At 62.5% G+C, this 19644-nt stretch overlaps 18 protein-coding genes across 18 annotated transcripts; all 18 read left to right on the plus strand.

The window, feature by feature from the left end:
• Positions 1–225: 225 nt before the first annotated feature.
• On the plus strand, positions 226–1077 carry LOC138722534 (basic salivary proline-rich protein 1-like). Its single transcript, XM_069860797.1, has 2 exons — positions 226–684; positions 754–1077. The coding sequence occupies exons 1-2, from the start codon at positions 226–228 to the stop codon at positions 1075–1077; spliced, it is 783 nt and encodes a 260-aa protein (XP_069716898.1).
• LOC138722535 (basic salivary proline-rich protein 4-like) lies at positions 1074–1676 on the plus strand. The gene is made up of 2 exons (XM_069860798.1): positions 1074–1283; positions 1353–1676. Exons 1-2 carry the CDS (start codon positions 1074–1076, stop codon positions 1674–1676), a joined length of 534 nt encoding a protein of 177 aa, XP_069716899.1.
• On the plus strand, positions 1673–2275 carry LOC138722537 (basic salivary proline-rich protein 4-like). Its single transcript, XM_069860801.1, has 2 exons — positions 1673–1882; positions 1952–2275. Exons 1-2 carry the CDS (start codon positions 1673–1675, stop codon positions 2273–2275), a joined length of 534 nt encoding a protein of 177 aa, XP_069716902.1.
• On the plus strand, positions 2272–2874 carry LOC138722541 (basic salivary proline-rich protein 4-like). The gene is made up of 2 exons (XM_069860805.1): positions 2272–2481; positions 2551–2874. Exons 1-2 carry the CDS (start codon positions 2272–2274, stop codon positions 2872–2874), a joined length of 534 nt encoding a protein of 177 aa, XP_069716906.1.
• On the plus strand, positions 2871–3473 carry LOC138722542 (basic salivary proline-rich protein 4-like). The gene is made up of 2 exons (XM_069860806.1): positions 2871–3080; positions 3150–3473. Exons 1-2 carry the CDS (start codon positions 2871–2873, stop codon positions 3471–3473), a joined length of 534 nt encoding a protein of 177 aa, XP_069716907.1.
• LOC138722584 (basic salivary proline-rich protein 4-like) lies at positions 3470–4072 on the plus strand. The gene is made up of 2 exons (XM_069860912.1): positions 3470–3679; positions 3749–4072. The coding sequence occupies exons 1-2, from the start codon at positions 3470–3472 to the stop codon at positions 4070–4072; spliced, it is 534 nt and encodes a 177-aa protein (XP_069717013.1).
• LOC138722586 (basic salivary proline-rich protein 4-like) lies at positions 4069–4671 on the plus strand. Its single transcript, XM_069860916.1, has 2 exons — positions 4069–4278; positions 4348–4671. The coding sequence occupies exons 1-2, from the start codon at positions 4069–4071 to the stop codon at positions 4669–4671; spliced, it is 534 nt and encodes a 177-aa protein (XP_069717017.1).
• On the plus strand, positions 4668–5270 carry LOC138722588 (basic salivary proline-rich protein 4-like). The gene is made up of 2 exons (XM_069860926.1): positions 4668–4877; positions 4947–5270. The coding sequence occupies exons 1-2, from the start codon at positions 4668–4670 to the stop codon at positions 5268–5270; spliced, it is 534 nt and encodes a 177-aa protein (XP_069717027.1).
• LOC138722594 (basic salivary proline-rich protein 4-like) lies at positions 5267–5869 on the plus strand. Its single transcript, XM_069860934.1, has 2 exons — positions 5267–5476; positions 5546–5869. Exons 1-2 carry the CDS (start codon positions 5267–5269, stop codon positions 5867–5869), a joined length of 534 nt encoding a protein of 177 aa, XP_069717035.1.
• LOC138722595 (basic salivary proline-rich protein 4-like) lies at positions 5866–6468 on the plus strand. The gene is made up of 2 exons (XM_069860935.1): positions 5866–6075; positions 6145–6468. Exons 1-2 carry the CDS (start codon positions 5866–5868, stop codon positions 6466–6468), a joined length of 534 nt encoding a protein of 177 aa, XP_069717036.1.
• LOC138722597 (basic salivary proline-rich protein 4-like) lies at positions 6465–7067 on the plus strand. The gene is made up of 2 exons (XM_069860938.1): positions 6465–6674; positions 6744–7067. The coding sequence occupies exons 1-2, from the start codon at positions 6465–6467 to the stop codon at positions 7065–7067; spliced, it is 534 nt and encodes a 177-aa protein (XP_069717039.1).
• LOC138722598 (basic salivary proline-rich protein 4-like) lies at positions 7064–7666 on the plus strand. The gene is made up of 2 exons (XM_069860939.1): positions 7064–7273; positions 7343–7666. Exons 1-2 carry the CDS (start codon positions 7064–7066, stop codon positions 7664–7666), a joined length of 534 nt encoding a protein of 177 aa, XP_069717040.1.
• LOC138722599 (basic salivary proline-rich protein 4-like) lies at positions 7663–8265 on the plus strand. The gene is made up of 2 exons (XM_069860941.1): positions 7663–7872; positions 7942–8265. Exons 1-2 carry the CDS (start codon positions 7663–7665, stop codon positions 8263–8265), a joined length of 534 nt encoding a protein of 177 aa, XP_069717042.1.
• On the plus strand, positions 8262–8864 carry LOC138722600 (basic salivary proline-rich protein 4-like). The gene is made up of 2 exons (XM_069860942.1): positions 8262–8471; positions 8541–8864. Exons 1-2 carry the CDS (start codon positions 8262–8264, stop codon positions 8862–8864), a joined length of 534 nt encoding a protein of 177 aa, XP_069717043.1.
• LOC138722601 (basic salivary proline-rich protein 4-like) lies at positions 8861–9463 on the plus strand. Its single transcript, XM_069860943.1, has 2 exons — positions 8861–9070; positions 9140–9463. The coding sequence occupies exons 1-2, from the start codon at positions 8861–8863 to the stop codon at positions 9461–9463; spliced, it is 534 nt and encodes a 177-aa protein (XP_069717044.1).
• LOC138722604 (basic salivary proline-rich protein 4-like) lies at positions 9460–10062 on the plus strand. Its single transcript, XM_069860954.1, has 2 exons — positions 9460–9669; positions 9739–10062. The coding sequence occupies exons 1-2, from the start codon at positions 9460–9462 to the stop codon at positions 10060–10062; spliced, it is 534 nt and encodes a 177-aa protein (XP_069717055.1).
• On the plus strand, positions 10059–10661 carry LOC138722605 (basic salivary proline-rich protein 4-like). Its single transcript, XM_069860955.1, has 2 exons — positions 10059–10268; positions 10338–10661. Exons 1-2 carry the CDS (start codon positions 10059–10061, stop codon positions 10659–10661), a joined length of 534 nt encoding a protein of 177 aa, XP_069717056.1.
• Positions 10658–11260, plus strand: LOC138722606 (basic salivary proline-rich protein 4-like). Its single transcript, XM_069860956.1, has 2 exons — positions 10658–10867; positions 10937–11260. The coding sequence occupies exons 1-2, from the start codon at positions 10658–10660 to the stop codon at positions 11258–11260; spliced, it is 534 nt and encodes a 177-aa protein (XP_069717057.1).
• The last annotated feature ends 8384 nt before the right edge of the window (positions 11261–19644 follow it).

The following is a 19644-nucleotide window of genomic DNA, read 5'->3' on the forward strand; positions in this document are numbered from 1 at the left end:
TCTTCAGTACTTGTCAACACTTGAGGTGTTCAGAATTAGCTGCAATGTCTGAAGACAGAATTGCTCGGCCCATAGATGGCGTTAATAGAAGGTGAACAACACTCAAGTCCCTGGATTTCATGTTAAGAAATAAGTTCCTTATCACTTGGCATTTTAATAGGGCTGAACATAGGTATGATTCACAAAGCACGGCGGAAAATTGTGAATATTCTCCTTTCAAAACACATGGAGTCTCCTCTACTAAAAGCAAGGGCCCCGGGCGGGGGCCGAGCGGACGCCGGCCGCGCCGGCGGCGGGGAAAAGCGAGGCCGCCCCGCCGGGCGGCTTCCGGCACGCGTCCCGCCTCCCGCCCTTCCGGCCGCCCGCCGCTCAGGGGCGGCCGGGGATGGAACCCGCGACCTCAGGGGCCCCGGCGCAGGCCCCACCCCCTGGGCCACGGGCGCCTCGGGCGGCGGCCGCCCGCATGGCGGCCCCATGAGGCCTCCCGGCGCCGCGCGACCCCCCTGTGGGGAGGGGAGCGTGGGGCAGGAGGACGGGAGCCCTCCCGTCTCCGGAGGGCGACGCCAAAAGAAGGCGAGGCGAGGCGAGGCGAGGCGGCGCCGCGGGCGCCCAAAAAACATGGGATCCGTTGGGGGCGATGTAGGGAAGGTGCCGCCGGTGGGCCTGTCGGTCACCGAAAGGTTGGTCCGGGCGCGCGGGCCTTGAACTCGGTGCCTTTAGTCCCACCAAGGCTCAGGCTCCGATCCTCCTTAGCCGCCACCGGATCCCCCCGGCGGAGAGCGGGGCGCGGGGCGCCCTAAAGCCCTCCCGCCCAGCGGCCCGCCGCCCCCGGGAGGGACGGAAAAGCAAGGGCCCCGGGCGGGGGCCGAGCGGACGCCGGCCGCGCCGGCGGCGGGGAAAAGCGAGGCCGCCCCGCCGGGCGGCTTCCGGCACGCGTCCCGCCTCCCGCCCTTCCGGCCGCCCGCCGCTCAGGGGCGGCCGGGGATGGAACCCGCGACCTCAGGGGCCCCGGCGCAGGCCCCACCCCCTGGGCCACGGGCGCCTCGGGCGGCGGCCGCCCGCATGGCGGCCCCATGAGGCCTCCCGGCGCCGCGCGACCCCCCTGTGGGGAGGGGAGCGTGGGGCAGGAGGACGGGAGCCCTCCCGTCTCCGGAGGGCGACGCCAAAAGAAGGCGAGGCGAGGCGAGGCGAGGCGGCGCCGCGGGCGCCCAAAAAACATGGGATCCGTTGGGGGCGATGTAGGGAAGGTGCCGCCGGTGGGCCTGTCGGTCACCGAAAGGTTGGTCCGGGCGCGCGGGCCTTGAACTCGGTGCCTTTAGTCCCACCAAGGCTCAGGCTCCGATCCTCCTTAGCCGCCACCGGATCCCCCCGGCGGAGAGCGGGGCGCGGGGCGCCCTAAAGCCCTCCCGCCGAGCGGCCCGCCGCCCCCGGGAGGGACGGAAAAGCAAGGGCCCCGGGCGGGGGCCGAGCGGACGCCGGCCGCGCCGGCGGCGGGGAAAAGCGAGGCCGCCCCGCCGGGCGGCTTCCGGCACGCGTCCCGCCTCCCGCCCTTCCGGCCGCCCGCCGCTCAGGGGCGGCCGGGGATGGAACCCGCGACCTCAGGGGCCCCGGCGCAGGCCCCACCCCCTGGGCCACGGGCGCCTCGGGCGGCGGCCGCCCGCATGGCGGCCCCATGAGGCCTCCCGGCGCCGCGCGACCCCCCTGTGGGGAGGGGAGCGTGGGGCAGGAGGACGGGAGCCCTCCCGTCTCCGGAGGGCGACGCCAAAAGAAGGCGAGGCGAGGCGAGGCGAGGCGGCGCCGCGGGCGCCCAAAAAACATGGGATCCGTTGGGGGCGATGTAGGGAAGGTGCCGCCGGTGGGCCTGTCGGTCACCGAAAGGTTGGTCCGGGCGCGCGGGCCTTGAACTCGGTGCCTTTAGTCCCACCAAGGCTCAGGCTCCGATCCTCCTTAGCCGCCACCGGATCCCCCCGGCGGAGAGCGGGGCGCGGGGCGCCCTAAAGCCCTCCCGCCGAGCGGCCCGCCGCCCCCGGGAGGGACGGAAAAGCAAGGGCCCCGGGCGGGGGCCGAGCGGACGCCGGCCGCGCCGGCGGCGGGGAAAAGCGAGGCCGCCCCGCCGGGCGGCTTCCGGCACGCGTCCCGCCTCCCGCCCTTCCGGCCGCCCGCCGCTCAGGGGCGGCCGGGGATGGAACCCGCGACCTCAGGGGCCCCGGCGCAGGCCCCACCCCCTGGGCCACGGGCGCCTCGGGCGGCGGCCGCCCGCATGGCGGCCCCATGAGGCCTCCCGGCGCCGCGCGACCCCCCTGTGGGGAGGGGAGCGTGGGGCAGGAGGACGGGAGCCCTCCCGTCTCCGGAGGGCGACGCCAAAAGAAGGCGAGGCGAGGCGAGGCGAGGCGGCGCCGCGGGCGCCCAAAAAACATGGGATCCGTTGGGGGCGATGTAGGGAAGGTGCCGCCGGTGGGCCTGTCGGTCACCGAAAGGTTGGTCCGGGCGCGCGGGCCTTGAACTCGGTGCCTTTAGTCCCACCAAGGCTCAGGCTCCGATCCTCCTTAGCCGCCACCGGATCCCCCCGGCGGAGAGCGGGGCGCGGGGCGCCCTAAAGCCCTCCCGCCGAGCGGCCCGCCGCCCCCGGGAGGGACGGAAAAGCAAGGGCCCCGGGCGGGGGCCGAGCGGACGCCGGCCGCGCCGGCGGCGGGGAAAAGCGAGGCCGCCCCGCCGGGCGGCTTCCGGCACGCGTCCCGCCTCCCGCCCTTCCGGCCGCCCGCCGCTCAGGGGCGGCCGGGGATGGAACCCGCGACCTCAGGGGCCCCGGCGCAGGCCCCACCCCCTGGGCCACGGGCGCCTCGGGCGGCGGCCGCCCGCATGGCGGCCCCATGAGGCCTCCCGGCGCCGCGCGACCCCCCTGTGGGGAGGGGAGCGTGGGGCAGGAGGACGGGAGCCCTCCCGTCTCCGGAGGGCGACGCCAAAAGAAGGCGAGGCGAGGCGAGGCGAGGCGGCGCCGCGGGCGCCCAAAAAACATGGGATCCGTTGGGGGCGATGTAGGGAAGGTGCCGCCGGTGGGCCTGTCGGTCACCGAAAGGTTGGTCCGGGCGCGCGGGCCTTGAACTCGGTGCCTTTAGTCCCACCAAGGCTCAGGCTCCGATCCTCCTTAGCCGCCACCGGATCCCCCCGGCGGAGAGCGGGGCGCGGGGCGCCCTAAAGCCCTCCCGCCGAGCGGCCCGCCGCCCCCGGGAGGGACGGAAAAGCAAGGGCCCCGGGCGGGGGCCGAGCGGACGCCGGCCGCGCCGGCGGCGGGGAAAAGCGAGGCCGCCCCGCCGGGCGGCTTCCGGCACGCGTCCCGCCTCCCGCCCTTCCGGCCGCCCGCCGCTCAGGGGCGGCCGGGGATGGAACCCGCGACCTCAGGGGCCCCGGCGCAGGCCCCACCCCCTGGGCCACGGGCGCCTCGGGCGGCGGCCGCCCGCATGGCGGCCCCATGAGGCCTCCCGGCGCCGCGCGACCCCCCTGTGGGGAGGGGAGCGTGGGGCAGGAGGACGGGAGCCCTCCCGTCTCCGGAGGGCGACGCCAAAAGAAGGCGAGGCGAGGCGAGGCGAGGCGGCGCCGCGGGCGCCCAAAAAACATGGGATCCGTTGGGGGCGATGTAGGGAAGGTGCCGCCGGTGGGCCTGTCGGTCACCGAAAGGTTGGTCCGGGCGCGCGGGCCTTGAACTCGGTGCCTTTAGTCCCACCAAGGCTCAGGCTCCGATCCTCCTTAGCCGCCACCGGATCCCCCCGGCGGAGAGCGGGGCGCGGGGCGCCCTAAAGCCCTCCCGCCGAGCGGCCCGCCGCCCCCGGGAGGGACGGAAAAGCAAGGGCCCCGGGCGGGGGCCGAGCGGACGCCGGCCGCGCCGGCGGCGGGGAAAAGCGAGGCCGCCCCGCCGGGCGGCTTCCGGCACGCGTCCCGCCTCCCGCCCTTCCGGCCGCCCGCCGCTCAGGGGCGGCCGGGGATGGAACCCGCGACCTCAGGGGCCCCGGCGCAGGCCCCACCCCCTGGGCCACGGGCGCCTCGGGCGGCGGCCGCCCGCATGGCGGCCCCATGAGGCCTCCCGGCGCCGCGCGACCCCCCTGTGGGGAGGGGAGCGTGGGGCAGGAGGACGGGAGCCCTCCCGTCTCCGGAGGGCGACGCCAAAAGAAGGCGAGGCGAGGCGAGGCGAGGCGGCGCCGCGGGCGCCCAAAAAACATGGGATCCGTTGGGGGCGATGTAGGGAAGGTGCCGCCGGTGGGCCTGTCGGTCACCGAAAGGTTGGTCCGGGCGCGCGGGCCTTGAACTCGGTGCCTTTAGTCCCACCAAGGCTCAGGCTCCGATCCTCCTTAGCCGCCACCGGATCCCCCCGGCGGAGAGCGGGGCGCGGGGCGCCCTAAAGCCCTCCCGCCCAGCGGCCCGCCGCCCCCGGGAGGGACGGAAAAGCAAGGGCCCCGGGCGGGGGCCGAGCGGACGCCGGCCGCGCCGGCGGCGGGGAAAAGCGAGGCCGCCCCGCCGGGCGGCTTCCGGCACGCGTCCCGCCTCCCGCCCTTCCGGCCGCCCGCCGCTCAGGGGCGGCCGGGGATGGAACCCGCGACCTCAGGGGCCCCGGCGCAGGCCCCACCCCCTGGGCCACGGGCGCCTCGGGCGGCGGCCGCCCGCATGGCGGCCCCATGAGGCCTCCCGGCGCCGCGCGACCCCCCTGTGGGGAGGGGAGCGTGGGGCAGGAGGACGGGAGCCCTCCCGTCTCCGGAGGGCGACGCCAAAAGAAGGCGAGGCGAGGCGAGGCGAGGCGGCGCCGCGGGCGCCCAAAAAACATGGGATCCGTTGGGGGCGATGTAGGGAAGGTGCCGCCGGTGGGCCTGTCGGTCACCGAAAGGTTGGTCCGGGCGCGCGGGCCTTGAACTCGGTGCCTTTAGTCCCACCAAGGCTCAGGCTCCGATCCTCCTTAGCCGCCACCGGATCCCCCCGGCGGAGAGCGGGGCGCGGGGCGCCCTAAAGCCCTCCCGCCGAGCGGCCCGCCGCCCCCGGGAGGGACGGAAAAGCAAGGGCCCCGGGCGGGGGCCGAGCGGACGCCGGCCGCGCCGGCGGCGGGGAAAAGCGAGGCCGCCCCGCCGGGCGGCTTCCGGCACGCGTCCCGCCTCCCGCCCTTCCGGCCGCCCGCCGCTCAGGGGCGGCCGGGGATGGAACCCGCGACCTCAGGGGCCCCGGCGCAGGCCCCACCCCCTGGGCCACGGGCGCCTCGGGCGGCGGCCGCCCGCATGGCGGCCCCATGAGGCCTCCCGGCGCCGCGCGACCCCCCTGTGGGGAGGGGAGCGTGGGGCAGGAGGACGGGAGCCCTCCCGTCTCCGGAGGGCGACGCCAAAAGAAGGCGAGGCGAGGCGAGGCGAGGCGGCGCCGCGGGCGCCCAAAAAACATGGGATCCGTTGGGGGCGATGTAGGGAAGGTGCCGCCGGTGGGCCTGTCGGTCACCGAAAGGTTGGTCCGGGCGCGCGGGCCTTGAACTCGGTGCCTTTAGTCCCACCAAGGCTCAGGCTCCGATCCTCCTTAGCCGCCACCGGATCCCCCCGGCGGAGAGCGGGGCGCGGGGCGCCCTAAAGCCCTCCCGCCCAGCGGCCCGCCGCCCCCGGGAGGGACGGAAAAGCAAGGGCCCCGGGCGGGGGCCGAGCGGACGCCGGCCGCGCCGGCGGCGGGGAAAAGCGAGGCCGCCCCGCCGGGCGGCTTCCGGCACGCGTCCCGCCTCCCGCCCTTCCGGCCGCCCGCCGCTCAGGGGCGGCCGGGGATGGAACCCGCGACCTCAGGGGCCCCGGCGCAGGCCCCACCCCCTGGGCCACGGGCGCCTCGGGCGGCGGCCGCCCGCATGGCGGCCCCATGAGGCCTCCCGGCGCCGCGCGACCCCCCTGTGGGGAGGGGAGCGTGGGGCAGGAGGACGGGAGCCCTCCCGTCTCCGGAGGGCGACGCCAAAAGAAGGCGAGGCGAGGCGAGGCGAGGCGGCGCCGCGGGCGCCCAAAAAACATGGGATCCGTTGGGGGCGATGTAGGGAAGGTGCCGCCGGTGGGCCTGTCGGTCACCGAAAGGTTGGTCCGGGCGCGCGGGCCTTGAACTCGGTGCCTTTAGTCCCACCAAGGCTCAGGCTCCGATCCTCCTTAGCCGCCACCGGATCCCCCCGGCGGAGAGCGGGGCGCGGGGCGCCCTAAAGCCCTCCCGCCCAGCGGCCCGCCGCCCCCGGGAGGGACGGAAAAGCAAGGGCCCCGGGCGGGGGCCGAGCGGACGCCGGCCGCGCCGGCGGCGGGGAAAAGCGAGGCCGCCCCGCCGGGCGGCTTCCGGCACGCGTCCCGCCTCCCGCCCTTCCGGCCGCCCGCCGCTCAGGGGCGGCCGGGGATGGAACCCGCGACCTCAGGGGCCCCGGCGCAGGCCCCACCCCCTGGGCCACGGGCGCCTCGGGCGGCGGCCGCCCGCATGGCGGCCCCATGAGGCCTCCCGGCGCCGCGCGACCCCCCTGTGGGGAGGGGAGCGTGGGGCAGGAGGACGGGAGCCCTCCCGTCTCCGGAGGGCGACGCCAAAAGAAGGCGAGGCGAGGCGAGGCGAGGCGGCGCCGCGGGCGCCCAAAAAACATGGGATCCGTTGGGGGCGATGTAGGGAAGGTGCCGCCGGTGGGCCTGTCGGTCACCGAAAGGTTGGTCCGGGCGCGCGGGCCTTGAACTCGGTGCCTTTAGTCCCACCAAGGCTCAGGCTCCGATCCTCCTTAGCCGCCACCGGATCCCCCCGGCGGAGAGCGGGGCGCGGGGCGCCCTAAAGCCCTCCCGCCCAGCGGCCCGCCGCCCCCGGGAGGGACGGAAAAGCAAGGGCCCCGGGCGGGGGCCGAGCGGACGCCGGCCGCGCCGGCGGCGGGGAAAAGCGAGGCCGCCCCGCCGGGCGGCTTCCGGCACGCGTCCCGCCTCCCGCCCTTCCGGCCGCCCGCCGCTCAGGGGCGGCCGGGGATGGAACCCGCGACCTCAGGGGCCCCGGCGCAGGCCCCACCCCCTGGGCCACGGGCGCCTCGGGCGGCGGCCGCCCGCATGGCGGCCCCATGAGGCCTCCCGGCGCCGCGCGACCCCCCTGTGGGGAGGGGAGCGTGGGGCAGGAGGACGGGAGCCCTCCCGTCTCCGGAGGGCGACGCCAAAAGAAGGCGAGGCGAGGCGAGGCGAGGCGGCGCCGCGGGCGCCCAAAAAACATGGGATCCGTTGGGGGCGATGTAGGGAAGGTGCCGCCGGTGGGCCTGTCGGTCACCGAAAGGTTGGTCCGGGCGCGCGGGCCTTGAACTCGGTGCCTTTAGTCCCACCAAGGCTCAGGCTCCGATCCTCCTTAGCCGCCACCGGATCCCCCCGGCGGAGAGCGGGGCGCGGGGCGCCCTAAAGCCCTCCCGCCCAGCGGCCCGCCGCCCCCGGGAGGGACGGAAAAGCAAGGGCCCCGGGCGGGGGCCGAGCGGACGCCGGCCGCGCCGGCGGCGGGGAAAAGCGAGGCCGCCCCGCCGGGCGGCTTCCGGCACGCGTCCCGCCTCCCGCCCTTCCGGCCGCCCGCCGCTCAGGGGCGGCCGGGGATGGAACCCGCGACCTCAGGGGCCCCGGCGCAGGCCCCACCCCCTGGGCCACGGGCGCCTCGGGCGGCGGCCGCCCGCATGGCGGCCCCATGAGGCCTCCCGGCGCCGCGCGACCCCCCTGTGGGGAGGGGAGCGTGGGGCAGGAGGACGGGAGCCCTCCCGTCTCCGGAGGGCGACGCCAAAAGAAGGCGAGGCGAGGCGAGGCGAGGCGGCGCCGCGGGCGCCCAAAAAACATGGGATCCGTTGGGGGCGATGTAGGGAAGGTGCCGCCGGTGGGCCTGTCGGTCACCGAAAGGTTGGTCCGGGCGCGCGGGCCTTGAACTCGGTGCCTTTAGTCCCACCAAGGCTCAGGCTCCGATCCTCCTTAGCCGCCACCGGATCCCCCCGGCGGAGAGCGGGGCGCGGGGCGCCCTAAAGCCCTCCCGCCCAGCGGCCCGCCGCCCCCGGGAGGGACGGAAAAGCAAGGGCCCCGGGCGGGGGCCGAGCGGACGCCGGCCGCGCCGGCGGCGGGGAAAAGCGAGGCCGCCCCGCCGGGCGGCTTCCGGCACGCGTCCCGCCTCCCGCCCTTCCGGCCGCCCGCCGCTCAGGGGCGGCCGGGGATGGAACCCGCGACCTCAGGGGCCCCGGCGCAGGCCCCACCCCCTGGGCCACGGGCGCCTCGGGCGGCGGCCGCCCGCATGGCGGCCCCATGAGGCCTCCCGGCGCCGCGCGACCCCCCTGTGGGGAGGGGAGCGTGGGGCAGGAGGACGGGAGCCCTCCCGTCTCCGGAGGGCGACGCCAAAAGAAGGCGAGGCGAGGCGAGGCGAGGCGGCGCCGCGGGCGCCCAAAAAACATGGGATCCGTTGGGGGCGATGTAGGGAAGGTGCCGCCGGTGGGCCTGTCGGTCACCGAAAGGTTGGTCCGGGCGCGCGGGCCTTGAACTCGGTGCCTTTAGTCCCACCAAGGCTCAGGCTCCGATCCTCCTTAGCCGCCACCGGATCCCCCCGGCGGAGAGCGGGGCGCGGGGCGCCCTAAAGCCCTCCCGCCCAGCGGCCCGCCGCCCCCGGGAGGGACGGAAAAGCAAGGGCCCCGGGCGGGGGCCGAGCGGACGCCGGCCGCGCCGGCGGCGGGGAAAAGCGAGGCCGCCCCGCCGGGCGGCTTCCGGCACGCGTCCCGCCTCCCGCCCTTCCGGCCGCCCGCCGCTCAGGGGCGGCCGGGGATGGAACCCGCGACCTCAGGGGCCCCGGCGCAGGCCCCACCCCCTGGGCCACGGGCGCCTCGGGCGGCGGCCGCCCGCATGGCGGCCCCATGAGGCCTCCCGGCGCCGCGCGACCCCCCTGTGGGGAGGGGAGCGTGGGGCAGGAGGACGGGAGCCCTCCCGTCTCCGGAGGGCGACGCCAAAAGAAGGCGAGGCGAGGCGAGGCGAGGCGGCGCCGCGGGCGCCCAAAAAACATGGGATCCGTTGGGGGCGATGTAGGGAAGGTGCCGCCGGTGGGCCTGTCGGTCACCGAAAGGTTGGTCCGGGCGCGCGGGCCTTGAACTCGGTGCCTTTAGTCCCACCAAGGCTCAGGCTCCGATCCTCCTTAGCCGCCACCGGATCCCCCCGGCGGAGAGCGGGGCGCGGGGCGCCCTAAAGCCCTCCCGCCCAGCGGCCCGCCGCCCCCGGGAGGGACGGAAAAGCAAGGGCCCCGGGCGGGGGCCGAGCGGACGCCGGCCGCGCCGGCGGCGGGGAAAAGCGAGGCCGCCCCGCCGGGCGGCTTCCGGCACGCGTCCCGCCTCCCGCCCTTCCGGCCGCCCGCCGCTCAGGGGCGGCCGGGGATGGAACCCGCGACCTCAGGGGCCCCGGCGCAGGCCCCACCCCCTGGGCCACGGGCGCCTCGGGCGGCGGCCGCCCGCATGGCGGCCCCATGAGGCCTCCCGGCGCCGCGCGACCCCCCTGTGGGGAGGGGAGCGTGGGGCAGGAGGACGGGAGCCCTCCCGTCTCCGGAGGGCGACGCCAAAAGAAGGCGAGGCGAGGCGAGGCGAGGCGGCGCCGCGGGCGCCCAAAAAACATGGGATCCGTTGGGGGCGATGTAGGGAAGGTGCCGCCGGTGGGCCTGTCGGTCACCGAAAGGTTGGTCCGGGCGCGCGGGCCTTGAACTCGGTGCCTTTAGTCCCACCAAGGCTCAGGCTCCGATCCTCCTTAGCCGCCACCGGATCCCCCCGGCGGAGAGCGGGGCGCGGGGCGCCCTAAAGCCCTCCCGCCCAGCGGCCCGCCGCCCCCGGGAGGGACGGAAAAGCAAGGGCCCCGGGCGGGGGCCGAGCGGACGCCGGCCGCGCCGGCGGCGGGGAAAAGCGAGGCCGCCCCGCCGGGCGGCTTCCGGCACGCGTCCCGCCTCCCGCCCTTCCGGCCGCCCGCCGCTCAGGGGCGGCCGGGGATGGAACCCGCGACCTCAGGGGCCCCGGCGCAGGCCCCACCCCCTGGGCCACGGGCGCCTCGGGCGGCGGCCGCCCGCATGGCGGCCCCATGAGGCCTCCCGGCGCCGCGCGACCCCCCTGTGGGGAGGGGAGCGTGGGGCAGGAGGACGGGAGCCCTCCCGTCTCCGGAGGGCGACGCCAAAAGAAGGCGAGGCGAGGCGAGGCGAGGCGGCGCCGCGGGCGCCCAAAAAACATGGGATCCGTTGGGGGCGATGTAGGGAAGGTGCCGCCGGTGGGCCTGTCGGTCACCGAAAGGTTGGTCCGGGCGCGCGGGCCTTGAACTCGGTGCCTTTAGTCCCACCAAGGCTCAGGCTCCGATCCTCCTTAGCCGCCACCGGATCCCCCCGGCGGAGAGCGGGGCGCGGGGCGCCCTAAAGCCCTCCCGCCCAGCGGCCCGCCGCCCCCGGGAGGGACGGAAAAGCAAGGGCCCCGGGCGGGGGCCGAGCGGACGCCGGCCGCGCCGGCGGCGGGGAAAAGCGAGGCCGCCCCGCCGGGCGGCTTCCGGCACGCGTCCCGCCTCCCGCCCTTCCGGCCGCCCGCCGCTCAGGGGCGGCCGGGGATGGAACCCGCGACCTCAGGGGCCCCGGCGCAGGCCCCACCCCCTGGGCCACGGGCGCCTCGGGCGGCGGCCGCCCGCATGGCGGCCCCATGAGGCCTCCCGGCGCCGCGCGACCCCCCTGTGGGGAGGGGAGCGTGGGGCAGGAGGACGGGAGCCCTCCCGTCTCCGGAGGGCGACGCCAAAAGAAGGCGAGGCGAGGCGAGGCGAGGCGGCGCCGCGGGCGCCCAAAAAACATGGGATCCGTTGGGGGCGATGTAGGGAAGGTGCCGCCGGTGGGCCTGTCGGTCACCGAAAGGTTGGTCCGGGCGCGCGGGCCTTGAACTCGGTGCCTTTAGTCCCACCAAGGCTCAGGCTCCGATCCTCCTTAGCCGCCACCGGATCCCCCCGGCGGAGAGCGGGGCGCGGGGCGCCCTAAAGCCCTCCCGCCCAGCGGCCCGCCGCCCCCGGGAGGGACGGAAAAGCAAGGGCCCCGGGCGGGGGCCGAGCGGACGCCGGCCGCGCCGGCGGCGGGGAAAAGCGAGGCCGCCCCGCCGGGCGGCTTCCGGCACGCGTCCCGCCTCCCGCCCTTCCGGCCGCCCGCCGCTCAGGGGCGGCCGGGGATGGAACCCGCGACCTCAGGGGCCCCGGCGCAGGCCCCACCCCCTGGGCCACGGGCGCCTCGGGCGGCGGCCGCCCGCATGGCGGCCCCATGAGGCCTCCCGGCGCCGCGCGACCCCCCTGTGGGGAGGGGAGCGTGGGGCAGGAGGACGGGAGCCCTCCCGTCTCCGGAGGGCGACGCCAAAAGAAGGCGAGGCGAGGCGAGGCGAGGCGGCGCCGCGGGCGCCCAAAAAACATGGGATCCGTTGGGGGCGATGTAGGGAAGGTGCCGCCGGTGGGCCTGTCGGTCACCGAAAGGTTGGTCCGGGCGCGCGGGCCTTGAACTCGGTGCCTTTAGTCCCACCAAGGCTCAGGCTCCGATCCTCCTTAGCCGCCACCGGATCCCCCCGGCGGAGAGCGGGGCGCGGGGCGCCCTAAAGCCCTCCCGCCCAGCGGCCCGCCGCCCCCGGGAGGGACGGAAAAGCAAGGGCCCCGGGCGGGGGCCGAGCGGACGCCGGCCGCGCCGGCGGCGGGGAAAAGCGAGGCCGCCCCGCCGGGCGGCTTCCGGCACGCGTCCCGCCTCCCGCCCTTTTAGTGCTTTGCTGAAGTGGGCCATCCCACTTTTCTCTCCGGAGATTTAAGTGCAGTTAAGCCTTTAATACCACTTATTCACTGGCATCCAGTGGGAGGACCGTGAGTTTTTAGTCTGGGTGGCTCTTTCTGGCGCTGGTGAGCTTCCTTAAGCCGGGAAAATCCCAGGGAAACCCACGCGAGGGCGCGCTGGGCGCCACTGGGCTGTCGACAGCCGGCAGTGGCCGGTCCCGCCCGGGGCCTGACGGGAGGGGGCGGTCCCGCGGGGGATTTGAAGGCTCCGTAGGGAGCCCCGCGACCGGGAGCCCGGCGAAGAGGAGCCCGGCGAAGAGGAGCCCGGCGAAGAGGAGCCCGGCAAAGAGGAGCCCGGCAAAGAGGAGCCCGGCAAAGAGGTGCGGGGCCTGTTATTGTCACGGGGCAGTTTGAGCGGCAGTTCGAGCGGGCAGGGCGAGCCGGCAGGGCGCAGAGAGGGGCTAGGGACTAGCCAGAAGGCACCGCACACGGGGTTTGAACTCGCTGCTTTTAGCACCCGCCGTTTTCTGAACTACCATTGTAATAGCTCCTGACTATTAGCACTTCATCTGCTTTCCAATCTCTGGCTGTTTTAAGGTAACTCTTTGCACTATCTTCATGGTATGGAATTCATTCCATGATATTTGAGAATTCCAAGCCATTATATACCTCTTAAATGTTTATGAACCACTCATTCTTTCCATTTATGAGTCAATTATCATTATTATGAGTCAATAATCTGTCAATTCCTTTTTTTCTTGCAAGTGTAACTGCAGAGGAGTATACAAAATCCATTTTCATTATGGGAGTATAATATGAAATTCAGTACAGGGCGCTTTACTGTCAACTACACATTAATATAATATCATTATTAATAAATTTAGTATGTCTTACATGGAAAAAAATAGAAAATATTTCACTATATTTAAGCAATTGTTTTAATTGTTTAATTGTTTTAATACAATTGGTGCTTTCTTAGTATATAAACTTAAAACAATTGCTTAAATATAGTGAAATATTTTCTATTTAATTGTATTGCCTACTGCAAGTAACAATTAAAGCTCTTTCTTATTCTTATTTCTGACTCATTGAAAAAACTCTGATTAAAGTGCAGACACACATAAAGGGAAGTTTTATGTGCAACTTCAGGTGACTCTCTTTGAATATTTATTAGGCTATAAGTCCACAATTACATTATTGGAGCACTGTTTTCTCCATAACACTCCTTCATTTATTATTTGAGCATTCAGTATTTATTTTTATCCTTTCCAATAAGCCAGTAACTGATGCTTTAGTCACTCACTGTGTCTAAACTACTGAACCCGAAATACACACAAAAATTTAATTCTGAGGTTTCCTGAACATCCTTCACTCTGCATTTATCATATGTTCCTTTAACAGAATTTATTCATATGTTATTTCCTAACTTTTAAAATAAAAAATATGGAACTAATACAAGCCACACTCAGAATAACAATTCCCCTTGAATCCATGCACATAAGTTTTCATCCTCAGGCACAGATCAAACAGAAAATACCGGTCCAAAAGATTAAAAACCACCTTAATTTCAAGCAATACTAGCAGCTCTATTATTAACACTTAAGGATACATGTTGCATATAGTACACTTGTATTTCGCACGCTTCAAAAAGTAGTACTGCATTTCCTGTGCTCCGTGACCAAAACCAAACAACCAAAAGCAAAGCACATGACATAATAAGCAACAGTTAACATACACCTGGATCGCATTTGTTGTTAAGAACAAAGCACTCCCAAAATTCTTCTTGGTAGAGCTAAAAAATTCACTTGTTCTTGGTCAGAAAAGTAGATATGTTTGACCTCACTTTCAAAGAAATACATAATTTTAATTTTTAATTATCTTATTTAAGATATTTCATTGTTAAGAAATCATGTCCTACGATCCTCACTGTTACTCTCAATAAGTGCGCATGTGAACAGAAAATTGTGCCTAGCTCACATTTTGCAAAAGGTTATCTGTCCATAGCTACTATTCATAAGTAGATTTTGTCACGTATTTCATTCTTATAATAATAACATCATGGCAGTGTCTAGTATATAGCTCAGGGCAAACATACAAAAATTCTCCTTGTGCCAGTGAGGTTAATGAAGTGTTAATTAAGATATTTTAAGAGTCAGGTCAGGTCAATCTTAAGAAACTTTCCAAAATATGGGTAGCTTTTCCTTAGCTAAACCTGTTTCATTTCCACTTCATCCTACTGTATCCAAGCTGAAGGTGAAGATTTATAAAGTCTTATCTATATTGCAGCATTTTTCCGCCTGCAAACCTGTCCTTTGCAGAGCCATTCTGAAGCAAGGTCAAAGCTGCCACCGAGGCAGCTAGTTTTTTGTCACAAGGGAAAGCAGAAAACACCCTAAGACTTTGTAAAAGCAGCCCAAGAATTTCTATTCAGGCAGTAAGTTGAACCGATGGCTAAATACTGGTTTTCTGAAATGTTGATTTGCATAACAGTCAGACAATTCAGACATGGATTTACAGTTTCAGTAATTGACGGGATGAACACAGAATGGAAGAGACTATGAACACGTGCTGCACCATGTACTATGCCCAAAGAACATTTCATTTGCAGAACAGCATCTGCCAGGCCTAGGAAGCTCATTCATCGTGAGATATGTGAGTCAGGTGCCTGTTACAAAGGCATTGTGAATCAATCCAGGACTCTGGATCATATTTAAAATGCACGCAGAGCATAGACAAGTTTCTTACGTGTGAGTAAAGTGAGCATCTTCAGCATACAGTCATTATTACAATTTTATTTTAGAAAAAAGGTCAAAAGTAAAGGAAGAAAATCAAGGGAAAGTTTCAAACAAGCTCAGCAATTCTGACTTCTCCACATCAAAATAGTACTAATAATGTGACATTTGTCATTAAAAACAAAAGCAATTTCTCTGTAAGATGGCTGTAAACCTAACATTTATGTTTACATTAAACCCAATTGTGCTGGCTCAGTGATCCCCAGCCTTTGCTAAAAGGAGACCACAGCCCCAGACAAACAGTGCTATGGACACTTTTCATTAGTCTCCAAAAGGTTTACCAGACAATTTCTGTTTCTATAGGATTCATTCAAATATGACAGCACCACTTCCTGGCTACATAGGGGTAAAAGTAATACATCCTATCAATATACTGTATTATTAAAGTGCAAAACTCAAAGCTTCATATCAAGTACTCCCAAATTTTATAATGCTCATATCCATGGAAGAGACTCACCGTTCTCATACACTACATCCTCTCCTAAGGTTCATATTGTCTCCCAAAATATCAAGATATTTTGGCTATGAGAACCAGCAAGGAAGGGCAGGAGTCTGAAGAAACTACTGCCAATTCTCTAGGTTCAGATGACATAAATGCAACAAACAAAACAACATTATCTTTAGTAAAAAAACAAGCTCTCGTTTCATTCCAGGAAAAACTCAAGCTATTCTAAATTTCTACCACATTCACCTAGGACAGCAACTCCTTGTCTGGCACTGCTCTCCCAGCCTACATGCCTAACTGTAGGATGAGATGTTCTCCTGACACAGAGACCAAAGCCAAAGTGCAGAGGCTGTACTTGTAGACTTCCTGAATGTGCCACAGCTAGAAACATAACGGAAAAGCACAAGTCTTATTCAGAGTATTGCAGAGCAGCAACTCAGACCAGTAAAAGACTTCATAACCCCCTGGACTCTTTTCTCCACTCAAAAGAGGCAATCAGCTTTGGGTGGGTATACCCAACAGCCTCCTCAGTAACTACCCCAAGGTGATCCAGGACTTGGAGGTGTTACCACAGCAGGTAGGAACCAGCTGTGTTTAGACAGGTGTGACAGCAGGCTATTGGTTCACCAGCTGCACCTGGACCCCTCACTGCAGGGCAGCAGCAGTGCTATGCAATGTGGGGCAACAAGAGTTCGCACAGAAGAGTCGAACTGGCAGGTATAGTAATACTGCTATTCCCAAACTAGGAAGGTTGTTATTTCAGAAGAGAAAGAAAGGCAGGTGACTCAGAAACTAAATAAAAACAACAGAGAATTTAAATTGTGACTGAAGTATAAGTTAGAAGCAAAAGCAGTTTAAGGAAAGGATTCCTTAAACTAATTTTGCTGCTAAAAAGCTAAGTTTGGCAGAAATGCTGCAATTAATTTTTTATAGTATTGTTGTCCTCTCTGTAGGAGCTACACACCGATACCAGATTATTTTATGCTGAGGGCATCAGGTTTCCTTACAGTGTGCCCGCTCCTCCTTCAAGCCATTGCCACCGGGGAATAGTAACATGCCAGGAGATAGCAGCAGTTGCCTCTCTCCTCTGCAGAGCCGGCCAGAAGACTTTCCCCTTCCCAGAGAGGAAGGGGCAACTGGCAATTGCTAAGAGCCTCACAAACTAATTAATGATGGGCTTCCCTGTCTAAACTCTACAGGTACAAGGTACATTTTGCAGCAATTCAAGTATTCTCATTTCATTCCAGGACAAAGTCTGTGGAAAGTGGGCACCAGACCTCAGATGCCACAGGGCTGAGGCAGCTGACTGAGAGTAGCAAGTTGTTCAGCAAGTAACTCGCTGCTTTCTTCAAACAAATGGTATAAGTTGAAAGAGACAACTTGTTCTCCTTGTTATGAAACAGGCTCTGGAAGACAAATGTTCACAGGACTTCACTCCAGCTTTTCTTTTGATAAGACTGCAAAGGCATATTTCATTCAACACAGACAGGCTTGTGTCAGTTATGAACAACAGGAAAACACTGAAGCAAACAAGATTTTACCTATAAACTTCCCAATAACTGCTTATATTCCTTCAGAATCCTATCTTTCCCTTCTGAATCAAAACACAGGGCAATGAGACAATGTGTGCTTTACGACTTTCTCTCAGTATTTGACCACCACTTCCTTCTCTGGACCACAAAAGAAGTCCAAGTGCAAATTTTACTTAACCTTAAATAATAATTTTTTTAAAATCTCTTATTTAATAGAAGTGTTTTTCTGGAACTGCTATTAGGAACTAAGGGCGTCAAAGCTAAGTGAGGCACTCAAACTTTTCAGGAGTAAAGGCAGATCATGGAATCATAGAACAGTTTGGGTTGGAAGGGACCTTAAAGATCATCCAGTTCCAACCCCTCTGTGATGGGCAGGGACATTCCACTAGACCAGTCTGCCCAAGGCAGAAGAGAAGGCTCTGAGGAAACCTTATAGAGACCTTCCTGTACCCAGAGGGGCTACAGGAAAGCAGGGGAGGGACAGTTCACAAAGGCTTGTAGTGATAGGACGAGGGACAAAGGATGTAAACCGGAGAGGGGCAGATTTAGACTAGGCATAAGGAAGAACTTCTTCACTATGAAGGGGGTGAGGTGCTGGCACAGGCTGCCCGGGGGAGCTGCGGCTGCCCCATCCCTGGGGGTGTTCAGGGCCAGGCTGGATGGGCCTTGGGCAGCCGGGTCTGGTGGGAGGTGTCTCTGCCCATAGCAAGGAGTTGGAAATGGATGATCTCTGGGGTCCCTTCCAACCTAAACTATTCTATGATTCTATCACGTATCCACACAGTGTATATGAGAAGTACCTTCTGAGAGCAATTTTCAAAATATTCTGTGCCTTCAGCATGAAGAAAACAGACATTAAATTGTTGACAGAGATAGCCAGTTATTTCCCTGCTAACAGCTCTACCAAGAACCAAGGCCATATTCATTGCTTGCATTTAATTTGCAAGTTCACAAGTAGCACCAGGCCACACAAGTAAAGGGACAGAGAACACACGGCTCCCTACAGATATCAGTCTAGGACTATTCTCAGTGCTGAGCTGTGGAATCATGGAAACTGCATTAAATATAGAAGGCAAGGAACAAAAGCTGACCTGCCCAGGAAAAGAGAATGTTTGATAGCTCCCTTAGGCTGAGGGAACAGAAGCTGGTTCCCAGTGTTCTTGTCCAGTCGCCATCCTTAAGTCATCTTTTAGATTGAATCAGATTAAGTGGCTGCAAAAGTCTATCTGTTACATTGCATAGGCTGCTTCTGAACAACCTTAGTGTCCATTCCAAAATGGTTTTGGATTCCCTCCAATAAAGCTAAACAGTCTCAGTGGTACTGGAGAACATGATACTCCAGTTGATACCAGACTGGAGCGCTCTCAGTCCGAACAGGCGAATGGTTAAGCGTAACATCCACCACATTTTGCTTTTGGAGATTTGAGGCAAAGAAAACCAAACTGGCTTTTTTCAGACCATACTAAGTATTTGCCTAACTCGGCTGCAAAACTGACAATCATTTCATGTTCTCAGATCCCCATGTGGCCTTAGCCACAAAATTATTATTCTGATATAATGGAGAAACAGTATTCACTGCTGTTCAATAGGATGAATCCTATGCTGTCACTACTAAATGTAGCTATCTTAATATTATGAACTTTTTATTTATTAAAAGGAAAAAAAAAAACAATAAAACCCCAGAAAACAGAACGAGATGCTTAACATTATAAAGCAACAGTCTTTCAATGCAATTCAGAGTATGAATACTGGGGAAATGCAATTAATGTTTATATTGAAGATCAGAACAATGTGCTTGTGTTAGACACACTTTCATTTTTAAGCAAGTGTAAGTACACGAGAATGTATTACCTTAAATAGATTCTGTTAGATATCATAGCAAGTAGATTGGACTGAGTTCATACCATGTAGAGATTTAAAGAAGTACTTTTCTTCCTCTTTCCAAACTATTCTCTACATCCAAAAGTAAACAGACATGAAAGCCACCTCTTACCCAGCTGGTGTTTTATCACTATTATTGTTGTTTCAGTTTCCATCTTTCGCCTATGCAGCAGTTTTCTTTCAGTCTCAAAAAGCTTTTATCACTGGTCAGCAATACTGTTCTTTTAATGATTAACTGAATAAATTAGCACCAGATTCACAGATGAATGTTGTGGAACAAGACACTATCACAAAGCTTTATTTTAAACTATGAGAGCAAACAGTTACTCACAGCTTAGCTGAACACTGGTTGAGTCCAATACAGTCTTTTTTCTAAAAAAAAAAAACCTAAAACTTAAAAAACTTTAATCAGCTTTGCTACTTAAAAATCAGTCTTCCAGGGAAGAGGCAGCAAGAGATTAAAGCACACATAAAAATCCACGTAACAATTCTAAGGGTAATAATCTAATATACGCTCCAGCATCTTAAGGGCAGCTTATTCCTACACACATCCATCAACATAGATTCTAAATGAGACCAGCCTGCATTAAAATAAGATCCACCAAGCAACTTTTGAAAACAAAACAAATGGAGCTGGCTATTTGATATGAAATTTCTGATAAAGTACTGAAAAAAAACCCCCAAGAAAATAGGCAATGCAGCTTTATGAATCTATTGATGTAACTTTATTCATCAATAGACATTTACTGGTGGCCTATACTTCCTTGCACCTGTCCAGCACCAAGCACGATGTGACCAGAGTCCCTAACTGATTTCTAGGGATCAGGATAATGCAACTTTTAAAAATTAAGTTATTACAAAGAGAAGCGACTTTTCTCGTTGTGGAGATTTTATATTTCAGTCTTCAAAACATAAAATAAAGCCTTGCTGTGAATACCTGAATTTCATCTGCCAGTTGCTTGTGGACAATATAGTAATTATCTGAGCCTTCTTTTAGCTGCAGCCCTCATACTGCTCTGTTTCACACCACCGCACCGCTTCTGTTTCTTATTGTTTAATCCAGTATGGTGTCAGAATGTGGATAAAAACTCAGATTCTAGACAGACCAATTTAGCCTTGTTCAACTGGCTCCTGGTCATATGTGTCTAGAGGCGGTACATTCCAGTGCCAACACCTTGCAGGTTTTTCTGTCTGGAATAAGATAAAAATGAGCAATCTTCCTTCCTATAGTTAAGCACGTCCAACCC

This window comes from Phaenicophaeus curvirostris, chromosome 7, assembly GCF_032191515.1.
Source record: "Phaenicophaeus curvirostris isolate KB17595 chromosome 7, BPBGC_Pcur_1.0, whole genome shotgun sequence".
NCBI lineage: Eukaryota > Metazoa > Chordata > Aves > Cuculiformes > Cuculidae > Phaenicophaeus > Phaenicophaeus curvirostris.